This window comes from Trypanosoma brucei, chromosome 11 (genome assembly GCF_000210295.1).
Source record: "Trypanosoma brucei gambiense DAL972 chromosome 11, complete sequence".
NCBI classification, from domain to species: domain Eukaryota; phylum Euglenozoa; class Kinetoplastea; order Trypanosomatida; family Trypanosomatidae; genus Trypanosoma; species Trypanosoma brucei.
Window position 1 is genome coordinate 2,554,457 of NC_026744.1, and position 21,552 is coordinate 2,576,008.

The 21,552-nt window shown below is 49.4% G+C and overlaps 15 protein-coding genes across 15 annotated transcripts; 1 reads left to right on the forward strand and 14 right to left on the reverse strand.

Annotated features, from left to right (window-relative positions):
* Nucleotides 1-571: 571 nt before the first annotated feature.
* TbgDal_XI10540 (lipoate-protein ligase, putative) lies at nt 572-1,225 on the reverse strand (the record flags this gene model as incomplete). Its single annotated transcript, XM_011781897.1, has 1 exon — nt 572-1,225. The coding sequence occupies one exon, from the start codon at nt 1,223-1,225 to the stop codon at nt 572-574; it is 654 nt and encodes a 217-aa protein (XP_011780199.1).
* Nucleotides 1,226-1,524: 299 nt separating this feature from the next.
* Nucleotides 1,525-4,488, reverse strand: TbgDal_XI10550 (hypothetical protein, conserved; the record flags this gene model as incomplete). The annotated part of the gene is made up of 1 exon (XM_011781898.1): nt 1,525-4,488. The coding sequence occupies one exon, from the start codon at nt 4,486-4,488 to the stop codon at nt 1,525-1,527; it is 2,964 nt and encodes a 987-aa protein (XP_011780200.1).
* A 1,124-nt stretch (nt 4,489-5,612) lies between these two features.
* Nucleotides 5,613-6,131, forward strand: TbgDal_XI10560 (T. brucei spp.-specific protein; the record flags this gene model as incomplete). The annotated part of the gene is made up of 1 exon (XM_011781899.1): nt 5,613-6,131. One exon carries the CDS (start codon nt 5,613-5,615, stop codon nt 6,129-6,131), a length of 519 nt encoding a protein of 172 aa, XP_011780201.1.
* Nucleotides 6,132-6,210: 79 nt separating this feature from the next.
* On the reverse strand, nt 6,211-6,861 carry TbgDal_XI10570 (ATP synthase, putative; the record flags this gene model as incomplete). Its single annotated transcript, XM_011781900.1, has 1 exon — nt 6,211-6,861. One exon carries the CDS (start codon nt 6,859-6,861, stop codon nt 6,211-6,213), a length of 651 nt encoding a protein of 216 aa, XP_011780202.1.
* Nucleotides 6,862-7,369: 508 nt separating this feature from the next.
* TbgDal_XI10580 (hypothetical protein, unlikely) lies at nt 7,370-7,726 on the reverse strand (the record flags this gene model as incomplete). The annotated part of the gene is made up of 1 exon (XM_011781901.1): nt 7,370-7,726. One exon carries the CDS (start codon nt 7,724-7,726, stop codon nt 7,370-7,372), a length of 357 nt encoding a protein of 118 aa, XP_011780203.1.
* Nucleotides 7,727-8,254: 528 nt separating this feature from the next.
* Nucleotides 8,255-9,355, reverse strand: TbgDal_XI10590 (hypothetical protein, conserved; the record flags this gene model as incomplete). The annotated part of the gene is made up of 1 exon (XM_011781902.1): nt 8,255-9,355. The coding sequence occupies one exon, from the start codon at nt 9,353-9,355 to the stop codon at nt 8,255-8,257; it is 1,101 nt and encodes a 366-aa protein (XP_011780204.1).
* Nucleotides 9,356-9,975: 620 nt separating this feature from the next.
* On the reverse strand, nt 9,976-11,964 carry TbgDal_XI10600 (hypothetical protein, conserved; the record flags this gene model as incomplete). Its single annotated transcript, XM_011781903.1, has 1 exon — nt 9,976-11,964. One exon carries the CDS (start codon nt 11,962-11,964, stop codon nt 9,976-9,978), a length of 1,989 nt encoding a protein of 662 aa, XP_011780205.1.
* Nucleotides 11,965-12,082: 118 nt separating this feature from the next.
* Nucleotides 12,083-12,655, reverse strand: TbgDal_XI10610 (cyclophilin type peptidyl-prolyl cis-trans isomerase, putative; the record flags this gene model as incomplete). The annotated part of the gene is made up of 1 exon (XM_011781904.1): nt 12,083-12,655. The coding sequence occupies one exon, from the start codon at nt 12,653-12,655 to the stop codon at nt 12,083-12,085; it is 573 nt and encodes a 190-aa protein (XP_011780206.1).
* Nucleotides 12,656-13,148: 493 nt separating this feature from the next.
* Nucleotides 13,149-13,805, reverse strand: TbgDal_XI10620 (hypothetical protein, conserved; the record flags this gene model as incomplete). The annotated part of the gene is made up of 1 exon (XM_011781905.1): nt 13,149-13,805. The coding sequence occupies one exon, from the start codon at nt 13,803-13,805 to the stop codon at nt 13,149-13,151; it is 657 nt and encodes a 218-aa protein (XP_011780207.1).
* Nucleotides 13,806-14,161: 356 nt separating this feature from the next.
* On the reverse strand, nt 14,162-15,223 carry TbgDal_XI10630 (ADP-ribosylation factor GTPase activating protein, putative; the record flags this gene model as incomplete). The annotated part of the gene is made up of 1 exon (XM_011781906.1): nt 14,162-15,223. One exon carries the CDS (start codon nt 15,221-15,223, stop codon nt 14,162-14,164), a length of 1,062 nt encoding a protein of 353 aa, XP_011780208.1.
* A 285-nt stretch (nt 15,224-15,508) lies between these two features.
* Nucleotides 15,509-16,435, reverse strand: TbgDal_XI10640 (hypothetical protein, conserved; the record flags this gene model as incomplete). Its single annotated transcript, XM_011781907.1, has 1 exon — nt 15,509-16,435. The coding sequence occupies one exon, from the start codon at nt 16,433-16,435 to the stop codon at nt 15,509-15,511; it is 927 nt and encodes a 308-aa protein (XP_011780209.1).
* Nucleotides 16,436-16,654: 219 nt separating this feature from the next.
* TbgDal_XI10650 (hypothetical protein, conserved) lies at nt 16,655-17,686 on the reverse strand (the record flags this gene model as incomplete). The annotated part of the gene is made up of 1 exon (XM_011781908.1): nt 16,655-17,686. The coding sequence occupies one exon, from the start codon at nt 17,684-17,686 to the stop codon at nt 16,655-16,657; it is 1,032 nt and encodes a 343-aa protein (XP_011780210.1).
* A 298-nt stretch (nt 17,687-17,984) lies between these two features.
* Nucleotides 17,985-18,287, reverse strand: TbgDal_XI10660 (hypothetical protein, unlikely; the record flags this gene model as incomplete). Its single annotated transcript, XM_011781909.1, has 1 exon — nt 17,985-18,287. One exon carries the CDS (start codon nt 18,285-18,287, stop codon nt 17,985-17,987), a length of 303 nt encoding a protein of 100 aa, XP_011780211.1.
* Nucleotides 18,288-18,361: 74 nt separating this feature from the next.
* On the reverse strand, nt 18,362-18,775 carry TbgDal_XI10670 (hypothetical protein, conserved; the record flags this gene model as incomplete). The annotated part of the gene is made up of 1 exon (XM_011781910.1): nt 18,362-18,775. One exon carries the CDS (start codon nt 18,773-18,775, stop codon nt 18,362-18,364), a length of 414 nt encoding a protein of 137 aa, XP_011780212.1.
* Nucleotides 18,776-19,673: 898 nt separating this feature from the next.
* On the reverse strand, nt 19,674-21,224 carry TbgDal_XI10680 (nucleic acid binding protein, putative; the record flags this gene model as incomplete). Its single annotated transcript, XM_011781911.1, has 1 exon — nt 19,674-21,224. One exon carries the CDS (start codon nt 21,222-21,224, stop codon nt 19,674-19,676), a length of 1,551 nt encoding a protein of 516 aa, XP_011780213.1.
* Nucleotides 21,225-21,552: the final 328 nt, after the last annotated feature.

Sequence of the window (21,552 nt, forward strand, 5' to 3'; positions counted from 1 at the left end):
CCACAGTTATTTTCGTTGGGTACATCCCAACTGCTCTGGGAAACACTGCAACCCCGTCCTGTCCCGCGAGCTGTCGCCCTAAACATGTAGAACCCGTGGCATTTCCACTCCAATGCCGCACCCAATCGGTGATATCTTTCCCGCATTCCATGCGGATGTCAAGTTCATTCGCAAGAGATGCGCCTTCAAGCCAGCACGCCAACCCCTAGCCTACCATACGACCAAAGACACGGCATTCGCGTGGCTGCATTCAGTGGCGCGTACTCGCAAAACTGCAATGTGTTCGTAGATTTGTCAACAAAGTGAAAAAAAAATAATAATACACTCAATCCCATCATTTGAGTGAACGTGTGCAGTCACTAATTGCCGGTGCGACATACAAAACAAACCTTATTCAAGTTCGCAAAGGATGCTTCGCTCCCAGCTTCCATCGATCGACAAGTCCACAAGCTCCGTGTTACAACACTCTCCTGCTGCTGCATACTCAAAAGAAAATGATGGAGCAAGCGAGGTGCGATAACGTGGGGAGTCGGCTCTGCCCCGCTCAATCCTCGTAGCCGGAGTTCCTCCACTAAAGACGTCGCTGCTTCGTTCGGCATCTCGCACATAACGATATCGTTGAAGTAAAGCAATTATTACTCACATTCAGTCCCGCACCATGCATAGAGACCCAATTTCCCAGTTGAAGCCCGACGAACCCCATCTTTCGTGGTGCCACATCTCCCCAACTGTCGGACCAAACCCCAACCCTCCCTCGATGGGCGGGGATGTTGTATTCGCCCGCTACGTTAATCATAGCCTGTTCCAACACGGAACTAAACCACTCAATTGGGGAACGTGGTTTGTCAGAAGCCGTGCATTGCTTCCACAGAACCTGCACGTTAACAATGGGGTACATAGTTACCTGCCCTGGTCCATGGAATGTGACGCCCCCTCCCCTCCTCGTCTTGACCACCTCGGCGGCACAACCCGCTTTGATGCCATTGGAAGTGTCTCGCCGGCCAATCGTGTAAACAGGAGACGAATGTTCCACAAGCAAAACAACGTTGGGGATGAGGCGAGCAGATTTGTCTCCACGAATGTAGCGCATCTGCCTATCGATTTTCTTTCGAAAAATTGTCTCTTGCAGCCGCAGAACATCGTGGTAACAACGGCTTCCAAGGTTATACGCCCGCATTCCATCATACGAGGGGGGGGGGACTACATTATTCAAAAAATAAAACATGAAAGTGCGAATGAAAAAGAGAGATGAAGCGCAAGAATCAAAGGTAGGAAATGCAGCACAGCCCTCAACCCCGGAATGTAAGGAGAATTTTAGCGGTTGTTGGTGTCTTCTTCAATTTACATCGTAATACATGCACATCTATCCTCGTTTTTAGAGAACCAAAGGCCACGCCATAATCACCCTCCTTATGTGTTTCTATCATCTTCCTCCTTCATAATTCTCTCTAGAACATAGACAAGTTCCAACATCCAAGGCTGACGCGACGACACTCAACATCTAATTGATCATTACCACTTGCCTCAATCCCTGCTTCCTTCACTGCCTCGCCCACTGATATCCTCAGTTCCTGACCTTTTCATCGCTTCACTGGCTTGGTCACTGCCAATCTCCTCAGCATCTACTTTTGCTGCTTCACTGGTTTGTTTACTCTCCGTGTCCTCGGTGTCTGGATCTTTTGCTGCTTCACTGGTTTGTTTACTCTCCGTGTCATCGTTGTCTGGATCTTTTGCTGCTTCGCTTGTTCTCTCACTCGCACCTTCTGTACCAGACCTTTTCATCGCTTCACTGGCTTGGTCACTGCCAATCTCCTCAGCATCTACTTTTGCTGCTTCACTGGTTTGTTTACTCTCCGTGTCCTCGGTGTCTGGATCTTTTGCTGCTTCACTGGTTTGTTTACTCTCCGTGTCATCGTTGTCTGGATCTTTTGCTGCTTCGCTTGTTCTCTCACTCGCACCTTCTGTACCAGACCTTTTCATCGCTTCACTGGCTTGGTCACTGCCAATCTCCTCAGCATCTACTTTTGCTGCTTCACTGGTTTGTTTACTCTCCGTGTCCTCGGTGTCTGGATCTTTTGCTGCTTCACTGGTTTGTTTACTCTCCGTGTCATCGTTGTCTGGATCTTTTGCTGCTTCGCTCGTTTTCTCATTCGCATCCTCTGTATCAGATGGCTTCCGCGCTTCACTTGTCCATTCACTGTCAATCTCCTCAGCGTCCGCCTCTTTTGCTGTTTCGCTTATCTGTTTACTGCCAATCTCCTCAGTCTCCGCCTCTTTTGCCGCACCACTCGCCTCGTTGCCTTCAATATCCCCGGTATCTGGATCTTTTGCTGCTTCACTGGCTTGTTTACTGCCAATCTCCTCAGCATCTTCTTCCTTTGCTGCTTCGCTCGTTTTCTCATTCGCATCCTCCGTATCAGATGGTTTCCCCGCCTCACATGACTGCTCGTCCCCAAACTGTTCATCGGCATATTCTTCATTGGCAACCTCCTGTGCGGCGCCTTCCTCATCCGCATTGGCACCTCCATCGGCAACAGCGTCCTCAGCAGCGACAGTGTCTTGCGCAATGGGAGGTTCTGTGACTTGCCCCTCCTCAACCTCAACGTCACCTTCTCCACCAGCCCCATTCTCAACTGCAGAACGGGAGTGTTGGCTTGTGGAACCCTCGTGCAAACGCGAGGCACTACCACCGGGGGCGCCCTCAGCGTGTTCACCCTTTGGAGCCTCAACACCACTGGTACTCCTCATACGCCCAACTGAAGAGGCGGAAGGAGGTGCCCCTGAGCCACCAAAGTTGTTTTGAGTTGCAACGGATGGCAGGGACAGCTCATGTCCCAGTCCGAGGGAACGTTCGTAGAGGGCAATTATGTCGGCTGAGGCGGACAGTTTATCTTCATCTTCGCAGATTCGTTTAGCGTATGGCTCGAGTACTTGCCTGAATTGTTCATCCCCAACATTCTCAACAAACTCCAGCACAAGATGATTATCTGACGCCTCTTTCACGTTGAATTTCGTGAACCACGGAGTTAAAACAGTGAACACTCCATTTTCGCCCGTTTCTTCAAGTTGGATCACGTTGGGAATCCCACAAATCTCCACCTTAAAGGCAGCCTCCGTTTCTCCACTCGAAGAGAGTCGACTGAGAGGCGGTAAAACAACTTGGCCTCCTTCCTTGGCGTTCTCGATCTGGTTCACTTGGCCGGCCTCATCACAACAATAATAAAACGGTTTAGCGTCAGTCACTTCTGATGTGCAGTGGCAGATGACTGTATATGCGAGTGTGGGGTAGTTTTTGAGTAGCGTACCCCCTGCCAACTCATCCGCCAGTTCCTGCCGCACTCCAGTAAGTTCCTCAAGTTTGTCACCGTTGCATGATATCAGGAGTTGAGCCAGTTTAGCGTAAGCAATGCTTCCAGACGGATATTTCTCTGCCGCAGCGTGACACATAATGTGAATATTTTCCGCAGCGACGTTGCAACCGCTCAGATAAGCTTCCACAGTGGGTAAATCGGCGACAAGAGCCAGAGCGTCCTCCGCATCCTTCTCCGCCTCCTCACATGACATGAGAACGAACCGGCTGTTACCCGAACCATCCGGCTGTATTGCCAAGACTCGATGCCACATCTCCGGTTTCCATTCTGTACGGGCATCGCAGTGGGAACTGAGCACATTGACGAAGCTCCCAGTTAGTGCGGTGTCGTCTGCGGGCTGGTCCCCAGACGCCTTGCGTTTGCCGCTATCAGCGGGTGTTTCTTCGCTCTTGCTCAAGAAAGGGAAGACGTTGATAAAAGCCGTCTCTATCGCCTGACCGGCAGTCCACTTGTCGAGTGCACTGACGCTTACTTTATCACCATCAACACCGATAACCTCCGCAAGAGTACTCTCCTCTTTAGCAGAGAGAGGCCTGGCCGTCCCGACGTGCTCAAGTATGGCACGCATAAAGGACTCCCAGAAGACTTCAGACTCCCCTTCACCAAAGTAACGCCCCCAAAAGTCAAGTAATGGCTTGCTTTCCGTGCACTCCTTGGCGGGTTTTTGGGAGCGGCACAGCTCAATAACGTAATTGATTATCTTGGGTGTGTTAATGCCCTCTATAGAGGTACGTTTCCTGCCTTCTTTAAAAAATACAAAGTAAGACTTCGATTTTCCGCGCCGGCTCTCAAGGATATCCTTCCAGAACGGTGCCAAGGATTCTCGAAACTTTACCTTGTCATCTGTTTTCATGTGCTGATGGTGCTCCTCTGTCTGGTCAATGCTCTCGAGAATGGAGTTGCACTCCACGGAGAGAAAACGAAGATACGCCTGATCAGAAGCGTCCATTTGCAAGCGCCTAAAGGTCTCCGACAGCGCCTTGCTAAGTCCCCACTCGGAACTGTACACATCTAGTACCGCCACCCCATGTTGCTCATGTATAAGCCGAAGCTCCTGCTCCAGTTTCACGGCATTTGTGATGTCCTGGACAATTTCTGTGCGGTTTTGCTGTTGCATTACCACGCAGTAAAACAAGACACTTATAAGTCAACTGCAGTAAACCTTCTAAGCACTGCACCGTGGAGGGATGTACGTCGAAGAATTGCGGGGGAAACGGTAGGAAAGAGATAGTCGAAAGGGGTTGCGGAACATGATAAGCACAGAAAGAATACTGAAATCGGCATTTTTTGTCAGAGGGGAAAGGAAAAAGAAAAAGAAAATTTCCCTCCCAGACACATGGAAGATAACTAAATAATACTGATAACAACGAGACACACAACGCACAGTAATCACCAGCGTTTTTCTTCCTTCCCTTGGCATGGTTCGGTTCCACCCCACATAGATTTCGCATTCAATAAAAGAAAAAAAGAAAACATCATCAATCTTTCCCCCTCGGGGGGGGGGGAGGGGAGGGAATGATTGTTTCAAATTCCCCCGCTCCATCCTCACTACAGGGCTACATGCAAGCAAGGTCAACAGTTCACAAACAAACAGACAAAGGAAGGGATCTTTTCAGATGCGGGTCCCACAATTCCAACAGAACTGCGCCGTTGGCCGTCTCTGCTCTACTCCACAGTTTGAACATGCCTTCAGCAGTTCCTGCGCATGGGAGGCGTCCAGTGGGGGGAGCCGCGACGGCACGCAATTTCTAACGCCCCCGTCACGGCCGTGAGGACACGCGCCGACGGACGCGTTCGCAGGACTGTGAGGAGGCGAAACACTAACAATCCCTCCTAGCACAGCCCCTTCAGATGCAACGGGGTTTGTGCAACGTAACTTCCCCTTATTATTCGCATGCAGAAGGCGCAAGGATGGATGTTTACTTTGGGGAGAGGGGAGCTGCAAAGGTTCTTGCGTATTCGCTTCCTGCCGCTGAGCCGCTCCACTCGTGCTGCGCACCCGCGGGGGAGAAGCGACTGCGTCGCTGGAGTTGCGGCGCTTCGAGGAATGTGTCGCGGGACAAGTAGCTTGAACGTCTTCCCAAATCACTTGCAGCTCCTCCAGTTTCAGTTCCAACTGGGACAGCTCTACCTTCTCCTCCCCTTCCATACTGAAAATTTTTCGATTAGTCAGTATACGCGCATATTCGTGTGACGAACGGCAAGTTGTTGAGAGAATGAAATAGGGGAAAGAGTACGTAGATGTATGCATTTACAACACAAATACATATATATATATATATATATATATATATATATATATATATATGTGTGTGTGTGTGTATCAGTGTAAAGGTGAAAATGAACAAACAAAAAGTGTGGACACGAAAATCGGAGATGAACGACGCCCTCCATCCCGCCCTCGGGGTGCCTGTCCATCACTTGGTAACACGGCAAAAAGGGAAGAAGCAAATTTCTTTTATCTCCCATATCACATCCCCCACACCGTCAGTGTATGTGTTTCTCCTTCAAGCATTTCCGTTCCTTCCTATGCGCATGTGTGCACACCCGCGCACGTGTGCCGTGACACATCTGGCCAACTTGTCTTATGCCCCTTGCGGTAAAATACGGAAGAAGGAGCTTCGCCCCCTCTTCGCCTCTTCACCTCCGCCCAGCCGTCAATGTTACACCCTCTGGAGGCAGCGACGCCGACACGGCACCACGGCCGCCACAGCATTACAGAACAACAGCAACAAAACATACAAACAGAAAGAAGAATGAGGGGGAAGAAAAAGAGAGAGAACAATAATGTCCATTTAGAAAAAATGGCGTCGTTTTTTCTTGCTCTTTTTCATTTCCTTCAGATAGATGACTCTGGATTGAAGAGGTAGTATCGTATCGTGGGAAGCTGATCATTGACGCAGTTCCTCATTCTGCTGGACAGCGTCCAGTTGCACACGATGTGGCCGTCGTGGGACTTAACGACGACGCCGCCCAGTGCCTCCTCTGCGTTAAGATATTCTTTACCCATACGGATGCTCACTCGTGTTCCCACTGTTTTGAGGTACCACTGCTCGAGTTCACTGAGCATGCCGGTCACAATTGGCTCATCATTCTTGCAAGTGTAAACGATGGCGTCCGTGCGCACGGCAGAGAGAGCTTCATGCAGGATGGAGACTAGGAGCTTTTTGTAGCTGTCAGTGTTCTTCACAAAAGCCATCAGCTTCGTCTTGATATTCTCCTTTAGTTGTTCCACAATATTAGACTGGGCCTCCATGATGCGCAGCCGTTGTGCCTTGGAGAAGTTCGCCCGCGCCACGCGCCGACCGACATCCACCTGTTTTAACTTTTGCTCATTATTGGCACGCACCTTCACTTTCTCCGCCTCCACTAGGCGCATTTTCTCCACGTCATATTCTTCTTGAGCAGCTGAGTTGAGCTCATCCGCCTTTTCCTGCGCTTCGCGCTCAATAAAGTCAATCATACTCTGAATCTGGCGTGCCTCGCTCATCTTGGATTCTTCTTTTTATTTTGCTTTATTTCGACTCTTCAGACACTTTCTATATCAAGTTTTGGCCGGGTGAAATCTGCTAAACTTCGGCTGTCTTTTCCTTCGAATGATTGGCAAGTTGTTATTTTACCCGGGAGGAACGCGTGCGCTAGCAAGGGACGAGTGCAAACCTATCGCGAGGGGGTGAAGGAAAAGGTTCACAGGAAAAAAAAAGGACGCGTAAAGGTGACAAAACACTGCCATCTGAAAGAAAAATGTGTGACCGCATGCGCGTCTATTTGTCAATAACATGCGGCCCCAACCAAAGCAGCATCGTTAGGGGTCACCGCAAGTTGGATTAAGCTGTGTTACCTTAACAATGATTACGAGAACTGATAGAAGGGAATGAAAAACGAACATAAGAATATGTGAATAAACAGCGGAGGAACCAGACGAAAAAGGGAAACGGTAAAAGAAGAAAAACCCGTCACCACAACTCTCGTTGGGGTAGGCACCTCAGTTACCACAGTTAGTTCCACATTTGTTCTGCAACCCTGTACGCTTCCCACAGAAACATTACCACAAGAGGCATATTTACGGGGATGAGGTGACGCCTCCATAACCTAAATCGCCAGTAGTGTGCCGCCACCAGTGCGGCATAGACAGACCAAGCACTAAACGCGATGAACAAGCTGAGAGATGGGACGCGGAAGAACGGTAAAGCGGCGGTGGCAACTACTGCTCCCAGTATGACGAAGCAATTACGAAATGTAGTGAACCAATGAATCCCCTCACCCGAGGAAAAGAAGACGTAAAAACACATGCAACAGCTAATAATGCCATAGGGCCAAAGAAAGATGAGTGCAATGTTCTGCAGAATGTCCATCGGCACCGCTTCTTCTTGTGCTTATTCCTTCAGTCCCTGTCTTGCGCCTATGGGCTCGTCCTTAACTTGCACGGGGGCGTGTCCAGCAAATGCGGAAATGAAGCGAACTGTCGTCGGTGGGAAGAGTGAAGCAGGAGGTGCAAAAGATATGAGCAAGTTTACCACAAAACGAATGTCGAGAAATAAGAACCACCTACCAAAAACACATGTATTACTCAGTCACACACATATGCGGCCGTGAAGCAAGGTTATTAACCACACATGTGCATTGCATCAGGCGGTTACACCGAACGCAGCCCAGACGAGTCATCCCAACAAATGAAAGAAACGTACCCACTAGGCTCCAGCACACAACACACCGACAGCGGGAGCGCATGCGTCAAAGTCACCTCCTAAGACACCCCAACACAAGCCACAAAAAGGAGCGGTTGCATTCATTGAAACACCTAACGCGTTCCCTCTTTTTTGTTGATCATTGAAGAATTTAGAGGAAAGACTCGAAGGACACCATTGGCAGAATACACTCTGCTACTTGGCAGGCGTAGCTCCCCCATGCTCAGCGTCTATTTCGTCAAGGAACTTTGTTGTCCGATCCAAACAACTGCGTTGCAGTACATTGTTACTAGCAACCTTTTTCAATCCCTCCAGTTTTGAGCGCAGCGCCTTACGGTGCTTTGTGTCGCCTCCCCAGAACTTTTTCAACACCTCAAGAACGTCCCTGCTTGTGCTTTTGGGTAACTCCCGCGAAACAGAAGGCGGACACTGCACCCCCGCATATGCCTGACAGGGCTGCACAGTGCATTGCCAGCGTCTGGAAGAACTTGCAGACGACGGACGCCCACGGAAAAAATGTGCATGAGGCGGCTGACGTTGTTCACAAGGTGCTTCCCCCACAGGGACCGTGTTGTGACGGAGGTGTGAACTGAACTTTGGCAGTGCCCGTTCTGATGCTACGTTGATGTTCTGTAATGCATCTTCCTCACTGTTGGATCCCGGTTCAGTCGCACCACTACACCCTTCATCATCAAGCGCACGTATCTCTTCCTCCAAGAATGTCCGAGAAAAGCAAAAATACTTTCTTACAACGGCCTCCCAAAAGCGCACCATCGTCTCCTCATCGGTCACATGCCGGCCAAAAATCTTGGCAAGGACAGGTATTTGGCGGAATATGTCGTTGGTGAGTTGCTCCGTAATGGGGCGGAGCTTGAAGGTTACGGGGTCGACAAGTGAGCCAATTGCATCGAAGGCAGTGACAACACCTCGTGGGCACTCCTCCTTCATTATAAGGTCCAAATCTTCTTCAGACAAAACACCTGTGTCGACAGCGGCGTCACAAATGGCAGATGTCACCCATTGCACATTGCTACCCTCGGTCCCATCCACAAGCCGCACATTCTTGACAAACTGCTCTCGCTCGCGTGCGTTTACGAACCGCATGACAAAAGTCCTTGAACCCACAATAACCTTGGCTGCGCAACTATCCCTCCGAGAGCGCAGGAGCTGCGTAATTTCGGTTATCGTGAAGACATCAGGTTCAGCCTCCTTATTTTCGTCGTCTTTGGGCGTGCACGTAACCACAGAACCATGGAATTCGATCACGCATTGTCTACCATTACACAAAACCTCCATATCAATGCACAAGCTTCGCGGTATACAAAACCTCAACTTTTGTCTTACTTTGCCTTTTACACAAGTGCCGCCTCAGGTGGCTGACACCAGCGCCTGAGGCAATAGCCAAACCGCAGCATGAGGGGAAGAAGAGAAGAGAAAAATAAAGGAAGGAGAGGGACGATAACGTGGCGCGCAGAAGAGATATTGAAAGGTGCGCACAGCTAAGTTAGTTGTATACATAGACATAGGAACTCTGAAGGAAGGCTGAAGTAGGAGGTGACGGATAAAGTCAACCCCGAACTCATTGTCAAGCACATCTACCTCCTTATCCTAAACGGACGTAGGAAGAAAGTAAGAATGAGCAACCCGGAAAACAAGGTAGCGCGTGCCGCACGGCCACAGAAATCATCACAAGTATTACCTCTTCACTACCACTGGCACCACGGTTTATTTGCTCTTCTTCGTTTGTTACGGAGCAACGCCCCAGAAAATAAATGAAAGAGAAGAGGCAGATAGGTGAGGCGAAGATTCTACACGTACATTATTCGCCAAACACCTCCGCCCCCCACCCCTTCCCCTCGGGTATCAGCCCAGAGACAAAATGAAATTGTTGCGTGACGAAAGAAGAAAAGATAAATTTACATATTTAATCTAATGTCCTTGATGTCTTTCACTCCACACTGTGTGAGAAACCGTCGGACGCTCGACAAATCTTTGATATTCAACACCGAGGAGTCTGGGAGATATATAATGCTGCTTGTATTGTCTGACCGAAACACGGTTACAGAACGACAGGGCTTCATACTTTTGTACGCGTCCGTCTCGGGAATTTTCCAGCACCGTTTCAACATCTTGAAGAAACGTTCGTCGCTCTCAATTGCCGGGGATACGTCGGTGTAGTATGCGACAAACATATCAGTTGTTACAGACGAGGTACTGTTCATGTTCGGCCAGCAGTTAATAAAGTCAAAAATAATCTCTTCCCGACTGGCAATGCCCTCCTCTACATCGGGGTGAAAACAGGCGTTAAACACGAAGAGGTTCAACATGTCTTTGTAGTCGACAGACCCTCCTCCCTCAATAACAAGCTGCTGGAAGGCCGTTATAACACCTTGCAACCGGCTCTGCGGCAACTCGCAGCGAAGCTCCCGAAGGAATTCCTGTGCAACAACAAAACCATTGCCAACACGGTCCAATTTCTTGAAGATAACATCAAGTTCGCCGGGGTGAATGGTAACTCCCATGAGGCTAATGCCATGGAAAATATCTTGGCGCCGGACTGGAGTCACGCACTGCTCGTTGCAGGCAACACCCAACACCTTTGATAGCAACCTAAACCCCAAACGACCACCAAAGTACAACACACCCTCCCGGATGAGGGAAATGATCGCGGACAAGTCCACTTCGTAGCTCTCTGACAAAACTCCCACATTACCGCGTCCGGTGAGGTTTCGCAGCGATGATACCGACATGGTGTTGGTCACACCGTAGTTGGCTGCGACAACAACAAAAAGATTTGTGGGCTCGGTTGTTACGGCAGCCACAGACCTTGAGTGGTTGTCACCGGCAAAAGAGCAGTCCATCCCATACTCAAATCCGAAGGACGTCCTTTGCAGTTTTTTAATGCACCGCAGCGGTTGGTTCGTTGCTGCATGGTAAAGAACGAACCGATCACCAACGCGTACGGGGGCACCATAGCGGATGTCATCGCGTTTCTCACCCGGTTTCGCAACAACAAATATGTTGTCTTTGCTCGTTCCCAATGACGCTACTGCGAGCTGAGCGCCTGACTGGCCTACATCACGAATGCTTGAGTGAAGATATAAAAACCCTTCAGAATGAGCGGCTTCATTCGCGATACGTATGTGCTGACCGTAATGCAGCACATTCTCCTCCTTTAGCTGCTTCGTGTAGCCGACATTGTTCTCATCTTCCGCCCGCATCAAGACCCATTCAACTCGCTGTCGAGGCGCGGTATTGCCGGTGGCGGTAAGCAAAAATTGGTGAGGCAGCCGCTGTGGATGTGTCCACGCCGTGTCTACAGCCAATACCGCCTCCGTTGCGACGTTAAGCAGACGTAATGGCTTCCCAAGCATGATCACGTCTCCCATTGTCATCGAATGTGTATCAGCATCCACACAAGACTCCTCTAAACGTTGTGAACCAAGGATGTCAGCATCATGACCCATTTTACTTCTGTAGGATTTTATTTTGTCCTCGGCTACCCGCATGTCCTCATACCAGTTACCCACAAGCACTCCTGGGGAGTACCGCATCGGGTTCTTTAATTCGTTCATGGTGCTTTTGGGGGTAATGATATCAAAGAGACCCGCTAAAGGGAAGGAACAAGCAATGGCCCGTAGACAGTGCAAAAAAAAAAAAAATAGAAATAGATGGCGCGGAAACGCAGCGAAGGAGGAATAAGTTGAGTGAGGAAAGAAGTGATAAGAGGGAAAAAGTATTGCTGCACTTGAGCACAAGTACCAGCTGCTGGGGCGAGTATCACAAGAAAATTCACAACGAAAGAAGTAGAGGAACAAGTCCAGATGAAGTAGCACACAAACGCCTTCGCTTTTGCCTTTCGCTCTTTTCTCTTTCTTTCCCTTAGAGGGGTGGGAGAAAAGCATAGACTCATCCCTCTTCCTTTTATTAGAGCATCTGTATGTGTGTTCCCCCGACGATCTTCACTGCGAGAAAAAAAAATATTATCTCAATTACTCAACTGTTGCACACAAACCGCGATAATCATTCCAATACCCCACAATCCACAATAGACACCTTAAGGGACGGAAACCCTGATGGGTCAATAGGAACCTGTTCAATCTCTTGAACAACATCAAGCCCATCAGCGACCTGGCCGAAACATATGCACGTCCCGTTCAAGTGATTGGCTTCCTTCGCAGTCAAAATGAAAAACTGCGAGCCGTGCGCGTTCGGCGAGCTGGAAGCCGTGCCGACCAGACCGGGTTTGTCGAAGACAGAGGCCCTCACCTCCTCCGGGGCGCTGAAAGTACCACCATAGATAGAAAGTTGTTCCGTCCCTCGCCCCGTTACAATATCACCTCCCTGAATTAAATACCCCTTCTCCACACGGTGGAAAGTGGAGTTTTTGTACGTGAGCTGCGGAAGGGCGCTCTCCGATATCAGTTTATCCCTGTTCCCCGATTCATATGTGTCGGTCGAGACATTTCCACTACAGAGTTCAATAAAGTTCTTCACAGCTGATGGGCACTTCCGCGGAAAGAGTTTAAAGACGATCCTCCGCGGTGCTTTGGTCCCGATGGCGATATCCATGAAGGCTCGCTCAGAAATGCGCATTAGTTGGCACCTCTCGACGGCCGGAGCGGCTCAGTTCTCCTCTTGTCTTAACGTGTAACAAAGGAGAGAAACATGAGATGGAAAACCCACGCTCATAAGTGTAGGGCGCACAGGCTGGAGAAACGACAGCGTAAATTGAACAAAAAAAGACCCGAACCCCTCTTTTTTTATTTTATTACATGTATATATGTATGTACGGTGCGTTTCAAAATAAAGTATACCAAGGAAAAACTACCTGGTGGTGGCAGTTCCCGCCGTTATCATATTCTATGGGGGAAACTTCTCTAACTTGGCATCGCTCAAGTGGAGGTTTCTTTTTCTTTGTTGTCGTTCCTTTAAAATCCTTTACTTCTCGCGGTGCTTCTATGGGAACAAATCGGTGCATTTTCATGGCTTCACCATTATGGAAATCACTTTCATCTTTAATTTGTGCTTCTAAAGTATTGCTCCACGCGTACGCACATCTAAAAGGTGGCGATGGTGGAATAAATTTCTATGGTGTGTCGGTGGCTGTGGCCCGCAGCCCATCAAATGTCAGAGTACCATCTAAAATGTTATTTACGATCTCCTCGTCCACATGATGCCAGGTCCAGCCAGGCTCCATCGACACCTCTTTCCAGTTATCCCATTCGTAGTATGTCCTGCAAATGAAGGCATTCTTAGGTTCTATAGTTTTAAACTGTGTCGGTTTCAGTTTCGCCAATTGATCTAGGGTGTGTGCATACAATGGTGCAGCTTTCCCATCAATGCGCCACCCCACCAAATGATTTTTATGAACCACCATCGGGGGACGAAGCGGTGAGCTGCCTGCCACACGGAACGGAAGAGAATGAAGATGTTTCATAACTCTCACTATTTTGCGTTTACTAACTACTGAGGCATCGCACAGCTCGTGGTCCCCGCTTTCACCCTGCCACTGTGGACTTACCACGAGCCCCAACACACTTTCGGGTCTGTGGAGAAGCCAAAGGGCTCTCTGGCCGCCTTGAGACGACTGCGAGATAAGAAGGTTAGGGACAGGGTCACAAATTCTCTGCAACGGAGTCGATGTTTGGCCCTTTAACCATAAATTCGCCTGGCCGTGTGCTGCGCCAGAATGAGCATAGGCAAGGAGCGCCTGGTAGGCCCACGGCATCCAAACTTTGGTCATTATGATAGTACTGTTGATTTTCCTTTGTTTCACCGTGATTGTGTCTATTCATCTGGAGTGGAAACGGACAAAGCAAAAACAGTGAAAACGAGCAAACAATAAAGTGGCACGTTAAGTTGACGCAGTCGCCACACCGGTTATGGAAACCATGAACGGCGAAATCCAAAGGGGGAATGAGACGTGGTAGTTGTTAGCAGGCCAGAAAAAGTTAAACACCGAGGTGTACAGCCTTCTGGTGCATGTTTGGGGGTGGTGTGGGAAGGAGAGGGGAAATCTCAAAAGCAAAAGAAACGGAAAATTGAGAAGCACAAATTAATGTTTCACTTGGTGTAGAAAAATGTGCCGGACACCAACACTTAGTGCTTCTTACCAAAAGGATTTAGAGAAGCAAAAGCATCGTTCTGACCGCTGGTCAACGTGGTGTGAGCGGGAGCGAGGTTTGGGAACTGATTACTTGATGCCGCTGGGTGGAAGCCCTCATTACTCTCCATATGCGCCGGCATCGCCCCGCGGGGCCCGTACGATTGGAAAGGTCCAGCGCCAGGAATCGAAGCAAATGGGGCATCCGGCATACCACCGCAGTTCGGGGTGGAAAAATTGGGGGGAAAGGACATGTACTGTGGATGCACTTGCGGTACTTGGGGAATTCCAGCACCTCCAACTCCACCCAACGCCATTCCTGGAGGGAATTGTCCACCGGCAGTGCCCGACATGCCGGGAAATGGTACGTTGGCCTGCGGGGTAGGTTGAGGAACGGAAGCAAACAGATCAGCGGCAGTGAGTGGAACCGATTGTATGGCCCCACTGGTTGCGCCAGTTTGTGCAGGGGGCGGGGCAGTAGTAAAATCCGAAAACATGTCATCCTCCGTGGCCGATGCGTTAGTATTCTGCTGTCGGGGCGGTGGGGCAGTGATTACATCAAAAATGTCGACGGGTGGCCCAACTGGTGACGGTTGTGGGGTTGTCGCTGACCCCTTCGCGGTAACTGACACCGTTGAGGGCGCCGAAGACGCAGTGGCCCCCCCACCGCCCCGCAAATTAAGCAAGTCGACTTGTAGCTTATCATATTCGGCGGAGCTAGCGAACTCCTTAGCTACATAAACGCGAGAGAAAAATTGTTGCAGCGCAAAATCATTCCCAACTGGGGGTCTCTCCCCCTTAAAACCATGTAACCACACACTTTCAGCCCTGTCATTTCCACATACCTTCAGCCGCGCCACCTCCTCGTCTGTGAACTCCGTCATGGTGATACCTTTTACTTTATGTTGCTTGTTTCGGTGCAGTGATGCACACGCTGAACAAACAAAGGTTCCAAAGTCCAGGACTACGTACACAGGCCCCCTCATCCTACAGTTCATGCAGAAGCGGTTCCCATCTTTCTGGGAAAGTTTACGCACCTCATCCCTATTACGACTCATTCTCGTCCGCTTACTGATTTGTTGTATAGTTTGAATAAGTTATGCTAAATGTTTTCTAAGATGGACAAATGAGTGATGAAGAACAATAAATAGCCCCTCTGCGCATGCACCCATATATATATATATATATATATATATACAGACAGTTGCTGGAAGCTAACGAGCAGCAAGAAGTATGCACTGCGGATTTTGTGTAAAATAGTTCAGAGCGAAACCTCACGCTCATTCTCCCTTCATATTACCCGCCATCACTCGTTACATCATTCAACCGCCAAGTAAGTATCTTCATACCGCAGCAGCATCCTCCTGAACAAATGGTTGTGCGACGACTTCCCATTGCTCAGCTGCCAGCACACACCAATTCGGGCTGGGTGTTTTCTTGAGCCACTGAAAGTCATCTACTGTTTTGTACATTTCCCCAGCGCGCTGAAGGTCCTCAATTTCACCCAAGCACTTCAACCACTCCTCATGGCTATTGTATCTATGTTCTCCTATAGACGAATGAAGGATGCCCGTCCAGCAGCCGTAGGGGCCGAAACGCATCCCAGTGCAGCACTCGATGATGGGTGTTGAGGCGCAAGAAACGTACATGTCTGAGCCTGTGCAGTTTTTCAACCTGAGCTGGTGGCAAGCAACATAAACCTTGCATTGACTGCAGTCAGAGATAAAAACAGAGCCCGCAACGGGGGGAATAAGGATCAAACAGTTTTCACATCCTCTCAAAAACACGGCCTTTGATGGAGTAATGCATAGCGTTCTGTCACGTGCGTTACCCAGAACACCTGCAGGAAGTTCCGGTTCTTCATTGCACTGAATGGTCGGTTGCTCCGTTGTGGCCGCCCCTGCCGCTGCAGGCGTGGGGCGAGGTTTTGACGCAGAGGAAAACTTGAAGGATCGGGGCCCCTGGGTGCTCTTAGCGCTGCTATCAATAAGCGCCTGAAGGCGTGACAGTGTCGTGTTGGACTTCGCCATGTCGTATGCCGTCAGGATGCTACTGCTCGAAACCTCCTGGACAACGGCTTTAAACCCGTTCAGCCTCTCTTGTGCGACACCGGTATTCCCACTACTAACATATTGAGTGATTTCCTGCTCAAAAAGCTTCGCCTGCTCCTCAAAGTGGAGTCTCTCAGCGGAGCTACTGGAGGGTTCCGCAGCCCTTTGCTGACGTACCTCCTCGCGCTCCGCACGCGTTCTAAGAAACCTTTCTTCCATAACTCCTATTCAAGTAGTATTTGTCGTGGCGAGGGCAGCAGCAGTTCACCAGAGGTACGAACAAGGAAGAGAAATTTCAAAAAAGAATCAATAATACAGCTGGTCCTACGTTCACATGGCCCAAAAACAGTTTTAAGCACCGTTGCAAAGTTTCACACAATTCAAGACTGCGCACGCGGTCGGGGAGCGCATCACCCTGAAGAAAAACTACCACAGCCGCTACGCACAACCCCGGAGGTATTTCAAGAAAATACCCCTCAGCACATTTTCGTTCAGCTGCTTCCCAAGAACAAGCACTCGTGAGCAACCTAAGGGAACACTCTGACCTTCCATAGGAGTTACGTCAAAGAGGTCACCAATCGTCTGAAGCTGCAACAAGGAGTAATGGTCACCTTTCCTCATCCAGAGCGCTGCCTTGCATCGAACAACTTCAAAGGGCGGATCGTGCTCCATGTAAAGCATATCCCTGCAAATCATGTCAACATCACTGCGATCGCTCACGGCGAGAAAATTGGGCTGTTCGAAGAACTCCAACGACATTGCAGTGATACTTGAGGGCCCACTCGAGTGAAGATGATCTAACTCCATAGCCTGGCGCGTGGTGTTGAGCATAATAACCTCCCGAAGGTTGTTCAACACAGAAAAAGTTGCTGGTAGCACCTGCACGATAGGATTTATTTGCCTCACCGACACCACTGCCTCGTTCTTCTCCTCCTCAGTTGCTAAATCGCATTTGTTTAGCACAATGCGGTCCGCCATCAGGATCTGCCTTGTGGCCTCTCCAGCCACGTCAGGGTCCCTCAGATATTTGCAGATGTTCTTCGCATCGACGAGGGTTACGATGCCAGAGAGGTACAAGGAACCACACAGGGCCTCGTCCTGCCAGAACATTGAAGCAACAGGAGCGGGATCCGCCAAGCCGGACGTCTCCACAAGAACCAAATCGAATGTCCCCTTCCGTTGCATCAGCTTTTCCAGCGCTTGAACAGTTTGAGTCTGCGCAGTGCAGCACATGCAACCGTTGTCTAGCTCCAACCATTCGTCGTCCGGTTTCTGCGAGCTCTTTAACGTCAATCCCTTCTCAATTGTTTTGCCGAATTCAAATTCATTAACGATAACAGCAATGCGAAGGTTGTGCTCGGCGGACAACACATAATGTAGTAGCGTCGTCTTTCCGCTGCCAAGAAACCCTGTCAAAATCGTTACGGGAACCTTTGCACTCACAAGCTCCGGGCATTCATCATCGCTCATTCGGGTCGCTTGTCCTGCTGATTGCCTTACTTGACGTCAAGAACGGAATCAAAACAACCCAGTCTCCCATGGGACAGAAACTTCAAGCACAATTAAGGCAATAAGCATCCACCGAACCTACAGAAAACAATAAGTTTAGAAACACATCACAATTATTATCGCTTTTCACAGGAGTTTTTTTTTTTCATATACACAGCCGTGTGCCTTTGTCCACCAATCTGAACAAGCGGCCACCACACCACACCACACACATACATACACATGAGAGGCAATAGGATCATCATCCAGAATATGCCGGTTAGAGTTGCAGCACACACGGGCAAACTGCTGAACAACACCTTCCCTGCGCCATTACCGCGGTCACCTCGAGCCGATGACGGGAGTTCACATCCCCACGAAGAAAAACCTCACACTCCTCACTGTCATGCATTCCCCCTTTCACGACGGAGAGATACATACGAGAAACGGATTCTAAAAAGCTCGCAACCCGACTGCGCGAGGGGCACTTCCGTAAAAAGAAAAAAGATACAAAATAGATAGCACAATCCCACGTGGCAATACCGCAGCCAAATGTCCTCCTGATGGGATTAAAAGTTATCATGTGTCTCTGTTCAAAGGGAGTTTGGGACGGCCAACACCTTCCCCCATTCCCCGCGAGCGTCAACCCCAAAGAAACTACGATGCCATGTCTTTGTTGTCCTCTTCATCCACACGACTCTCCAGGCGTTTAACGAGTGCCGCGAAGGCGCCCTCCATATCAAAGCTGTCTATCTCTGGTCTTTTGCGGGCTGTCTTGGGAGTCAGTGTTCCACATGTTAAAAGATGACTCTCCGTAGTGGAAAAGTAACTCTTCTGTGGAGATCCGCCACTTGAAATAGTCAACATAAGCTCCGTATGGTCCTGTTGAGGTGGCACCGGCAGCGTCGCAACACGCTCCTTTGGGGGAACGGTGTGTGGCGTTACCCGCGGCATACCAAGGGAAATAAGGTGATTGATGTGGTCCCGGGTCTCAAAATATTCGAGAGGGATACCAGCCGCGGCTGCACATCCTTGACTAAGTGGCATTGTGGATCTATTTGCGGAGACCATCTGCCAACTAAATTCTTACTCCTCGATGTTTTTAACCGCCTTGTGAGATGCAAAAGGTCACCAAGCAAGGAGTCAATTTACACATATATAAAGAAACACATTCGCGCGCATGTGTGTGTGTGTGTGTGTGTGTGTGTGTGTGTGTGTGACGTCGTAAGGTGAGAAAAGAGGGAGCAATGAAAAGGCGGTGGGACGCAAGGCGGGAATAACAAAGAGAGCTGCGGCGTCGAGTAATCGCAGAGCAAAGACAGGAAGTAGCCCATGCAACAACTGATGTGCAATGAGGGGAACGAATCATAGGGGTCCTTGACGATTTCTAACGTTTTCCGTTTTTCTTCTCATCTTATAAAACCACTTTACAAACTTTACTTGGTTATCTTTCTCGAAGAAAGGGGCGTCGGTTAGACTCCAAGTGATGCTTTCACCTTGGGTCAGCCGCAAGCACATCAGCACGTGCACCCATATGCACATATGTATGTATATCTATATATATGTATACCCCTCTCTTTCCTACCATCTAACTAGCGCTCTCTTCTTTTCGGAGGGGTCGCCCATAAATCAGTGCATGCACTCTGACAAGAGGTACGAGATTGTTCCTTTTTTTTTCCACCCCACTCCTTCTCCCCGAGTTCAGAAATCAGGTTCGCTTATGGTCGTATTAAATTTTCTCAGTTGCCAGCATTCACTTGCAGAACATGTTTTGTTTTCCAATTTGCTTAACTTGCACAGAAATGGTTCCACACACTTTTCCACAGCAACCCCTCACACAACCACACACACACTCACTCACTCATTCATAGACCGTGCAAACGCATACAAGCAGACAAAACGCAAAAAGGCAAATATATATATACACTACAATGCTATTTTCAAAACTAGTCCCTCCAGACAACAATCACTACTGAAAGACACTATGGGTGGGAAAGTCCACTGTCCTGTTGCCCTCCGTGTGGCTCGGCGCGTCAAGTAAAATCTGCGGGAGGAAGTCACAAAGATCTTGGTCTTGCCCGTAAAGTTGCGAGATGGAGGAAGAAGTGCCACACACACGGACCGGATTGGGGCCATCTGCCGTTTGGAGCGTGCGCCGCTGCTCCTGGCAGAAGGACACTGCGGGATAAACGTCCGAATCGCCACATAACAAAACCACCTGATCAAACTGGCGACGCAGGAATGTTTCAATGACACATGTCGCTATGGCAACATCAACACCGGTTTGGACCCACACATAACCCGGACCGTCGCCAGTGTAACCCTTTTGACGTTTCATTCGACCAACAAGGCGGGCCACCACATTGCTCAGTTTCCTACCACCATTCATTTCATCCAGCAATACTCTCTTGCGAAGACTGTTTCCGCGGAACGCCTTCTCCCTATGAATTAATGACATGGAATTTTCCACATAATCCGCAAACGCGGAGGGGTCGGTATCAAACCAGAATGCCACGCTAGTCTTTTGAAAAATCTCCCCAATAAAATCAAGGACATATCGCAACGCCTCCACACAGCGCTTGTATTGTTCTTCATCACGGAATTCATGTCCCTTTAGAAGCCGCTCAAAGTAGCCACCGTCGACTATGACAGCCACTTTTCCATCACGTTTCGCTCCACTTGCCACAAATGGAGGTATTATTTCTCTTCTTCCAGACACCACCGTGGCAGCATGAGGCGTTGCGTCTACGCCGTCCTCCTCTCGATCAGGTGACCAGTCGTTGACTACGTTTTCATCACCACTCGCTGCACTAGTCGGAAAATTTCGTTTCCAATCCACCGTAGGTATGCTACCACCGCTGGCAACACTGGGAAACTTTGAGCAAGCGACCACAACATTCCCTTTTACGTTGCTACGATTACCAGACGCTTGCGGGCACTGGGCCGCGACATGCCCCTTGGCGTTACAGCGGTTGCAAGATATTTGGGGGCATTGTGCCGACATGTGCCCCTCTCCGTTACACGTGAAGCACAAAGCAGATAAAGAACACCCCGCCATGTCATGGCCGGGTTTTTTACACCGATAGCAGACCCGACCCTTCTCTCTTAGCGGGCAATCGGTTGACCTGTGACCCGTTGAGGAGCAATGATAGCACAGAGGCCTGCTAAGGCAACGTTGCGAGCTGTGTCCGTAATTACCACAGTTGTAGCACCGCGTCTGCGGGCACATCGGCAACAGATGGCCCTTTTGATGACATTGAAAACACTCCATAGACTTCATCCGCAGTGGGCAACTAGCTTCAGCGTGCCTGGACGAGCCGCAGCTCCTGCAAACTGATGGGAGTGCTTCCTCCTCTTCTTCGGTGCGTGGACGCTTCCTTGCGCTTAGGCAAGCCACTTTGTCATGCCCCACATTACCACAGATCGAGCACCTGACCAAGGAGTTGGCCTGATGAATCTGTTCCCTTCCAGTGCGTCCGCCGCATGCCGATGTGGGTCCGCCCTCAATGGCTTCAGACATCTTCAATTAACAAAATGTTTCCCGCTCAACTACCACAATCCTGCGTATGAAAACAAAAAACTTTGAAGTGATAATAGCAATAATGTCAGTATTAGAAGCGGCACCAGGTTCCGATTTCACGGAGAAACAAACTGAAAGAAAGTAGGAATAGAAGAATGTACAAACAAACTGTAATAGATGAAACTTGAACGACTTCGTTGGGCGCCTAAACTTTACTACTATGACAGACATGTGGACGAAACGGACAGATATTTGCACAAGCACGTAGAAGTGCAGAAAATCAGTAGGCGCAAATATATATATATATATATATATATATATACCAACG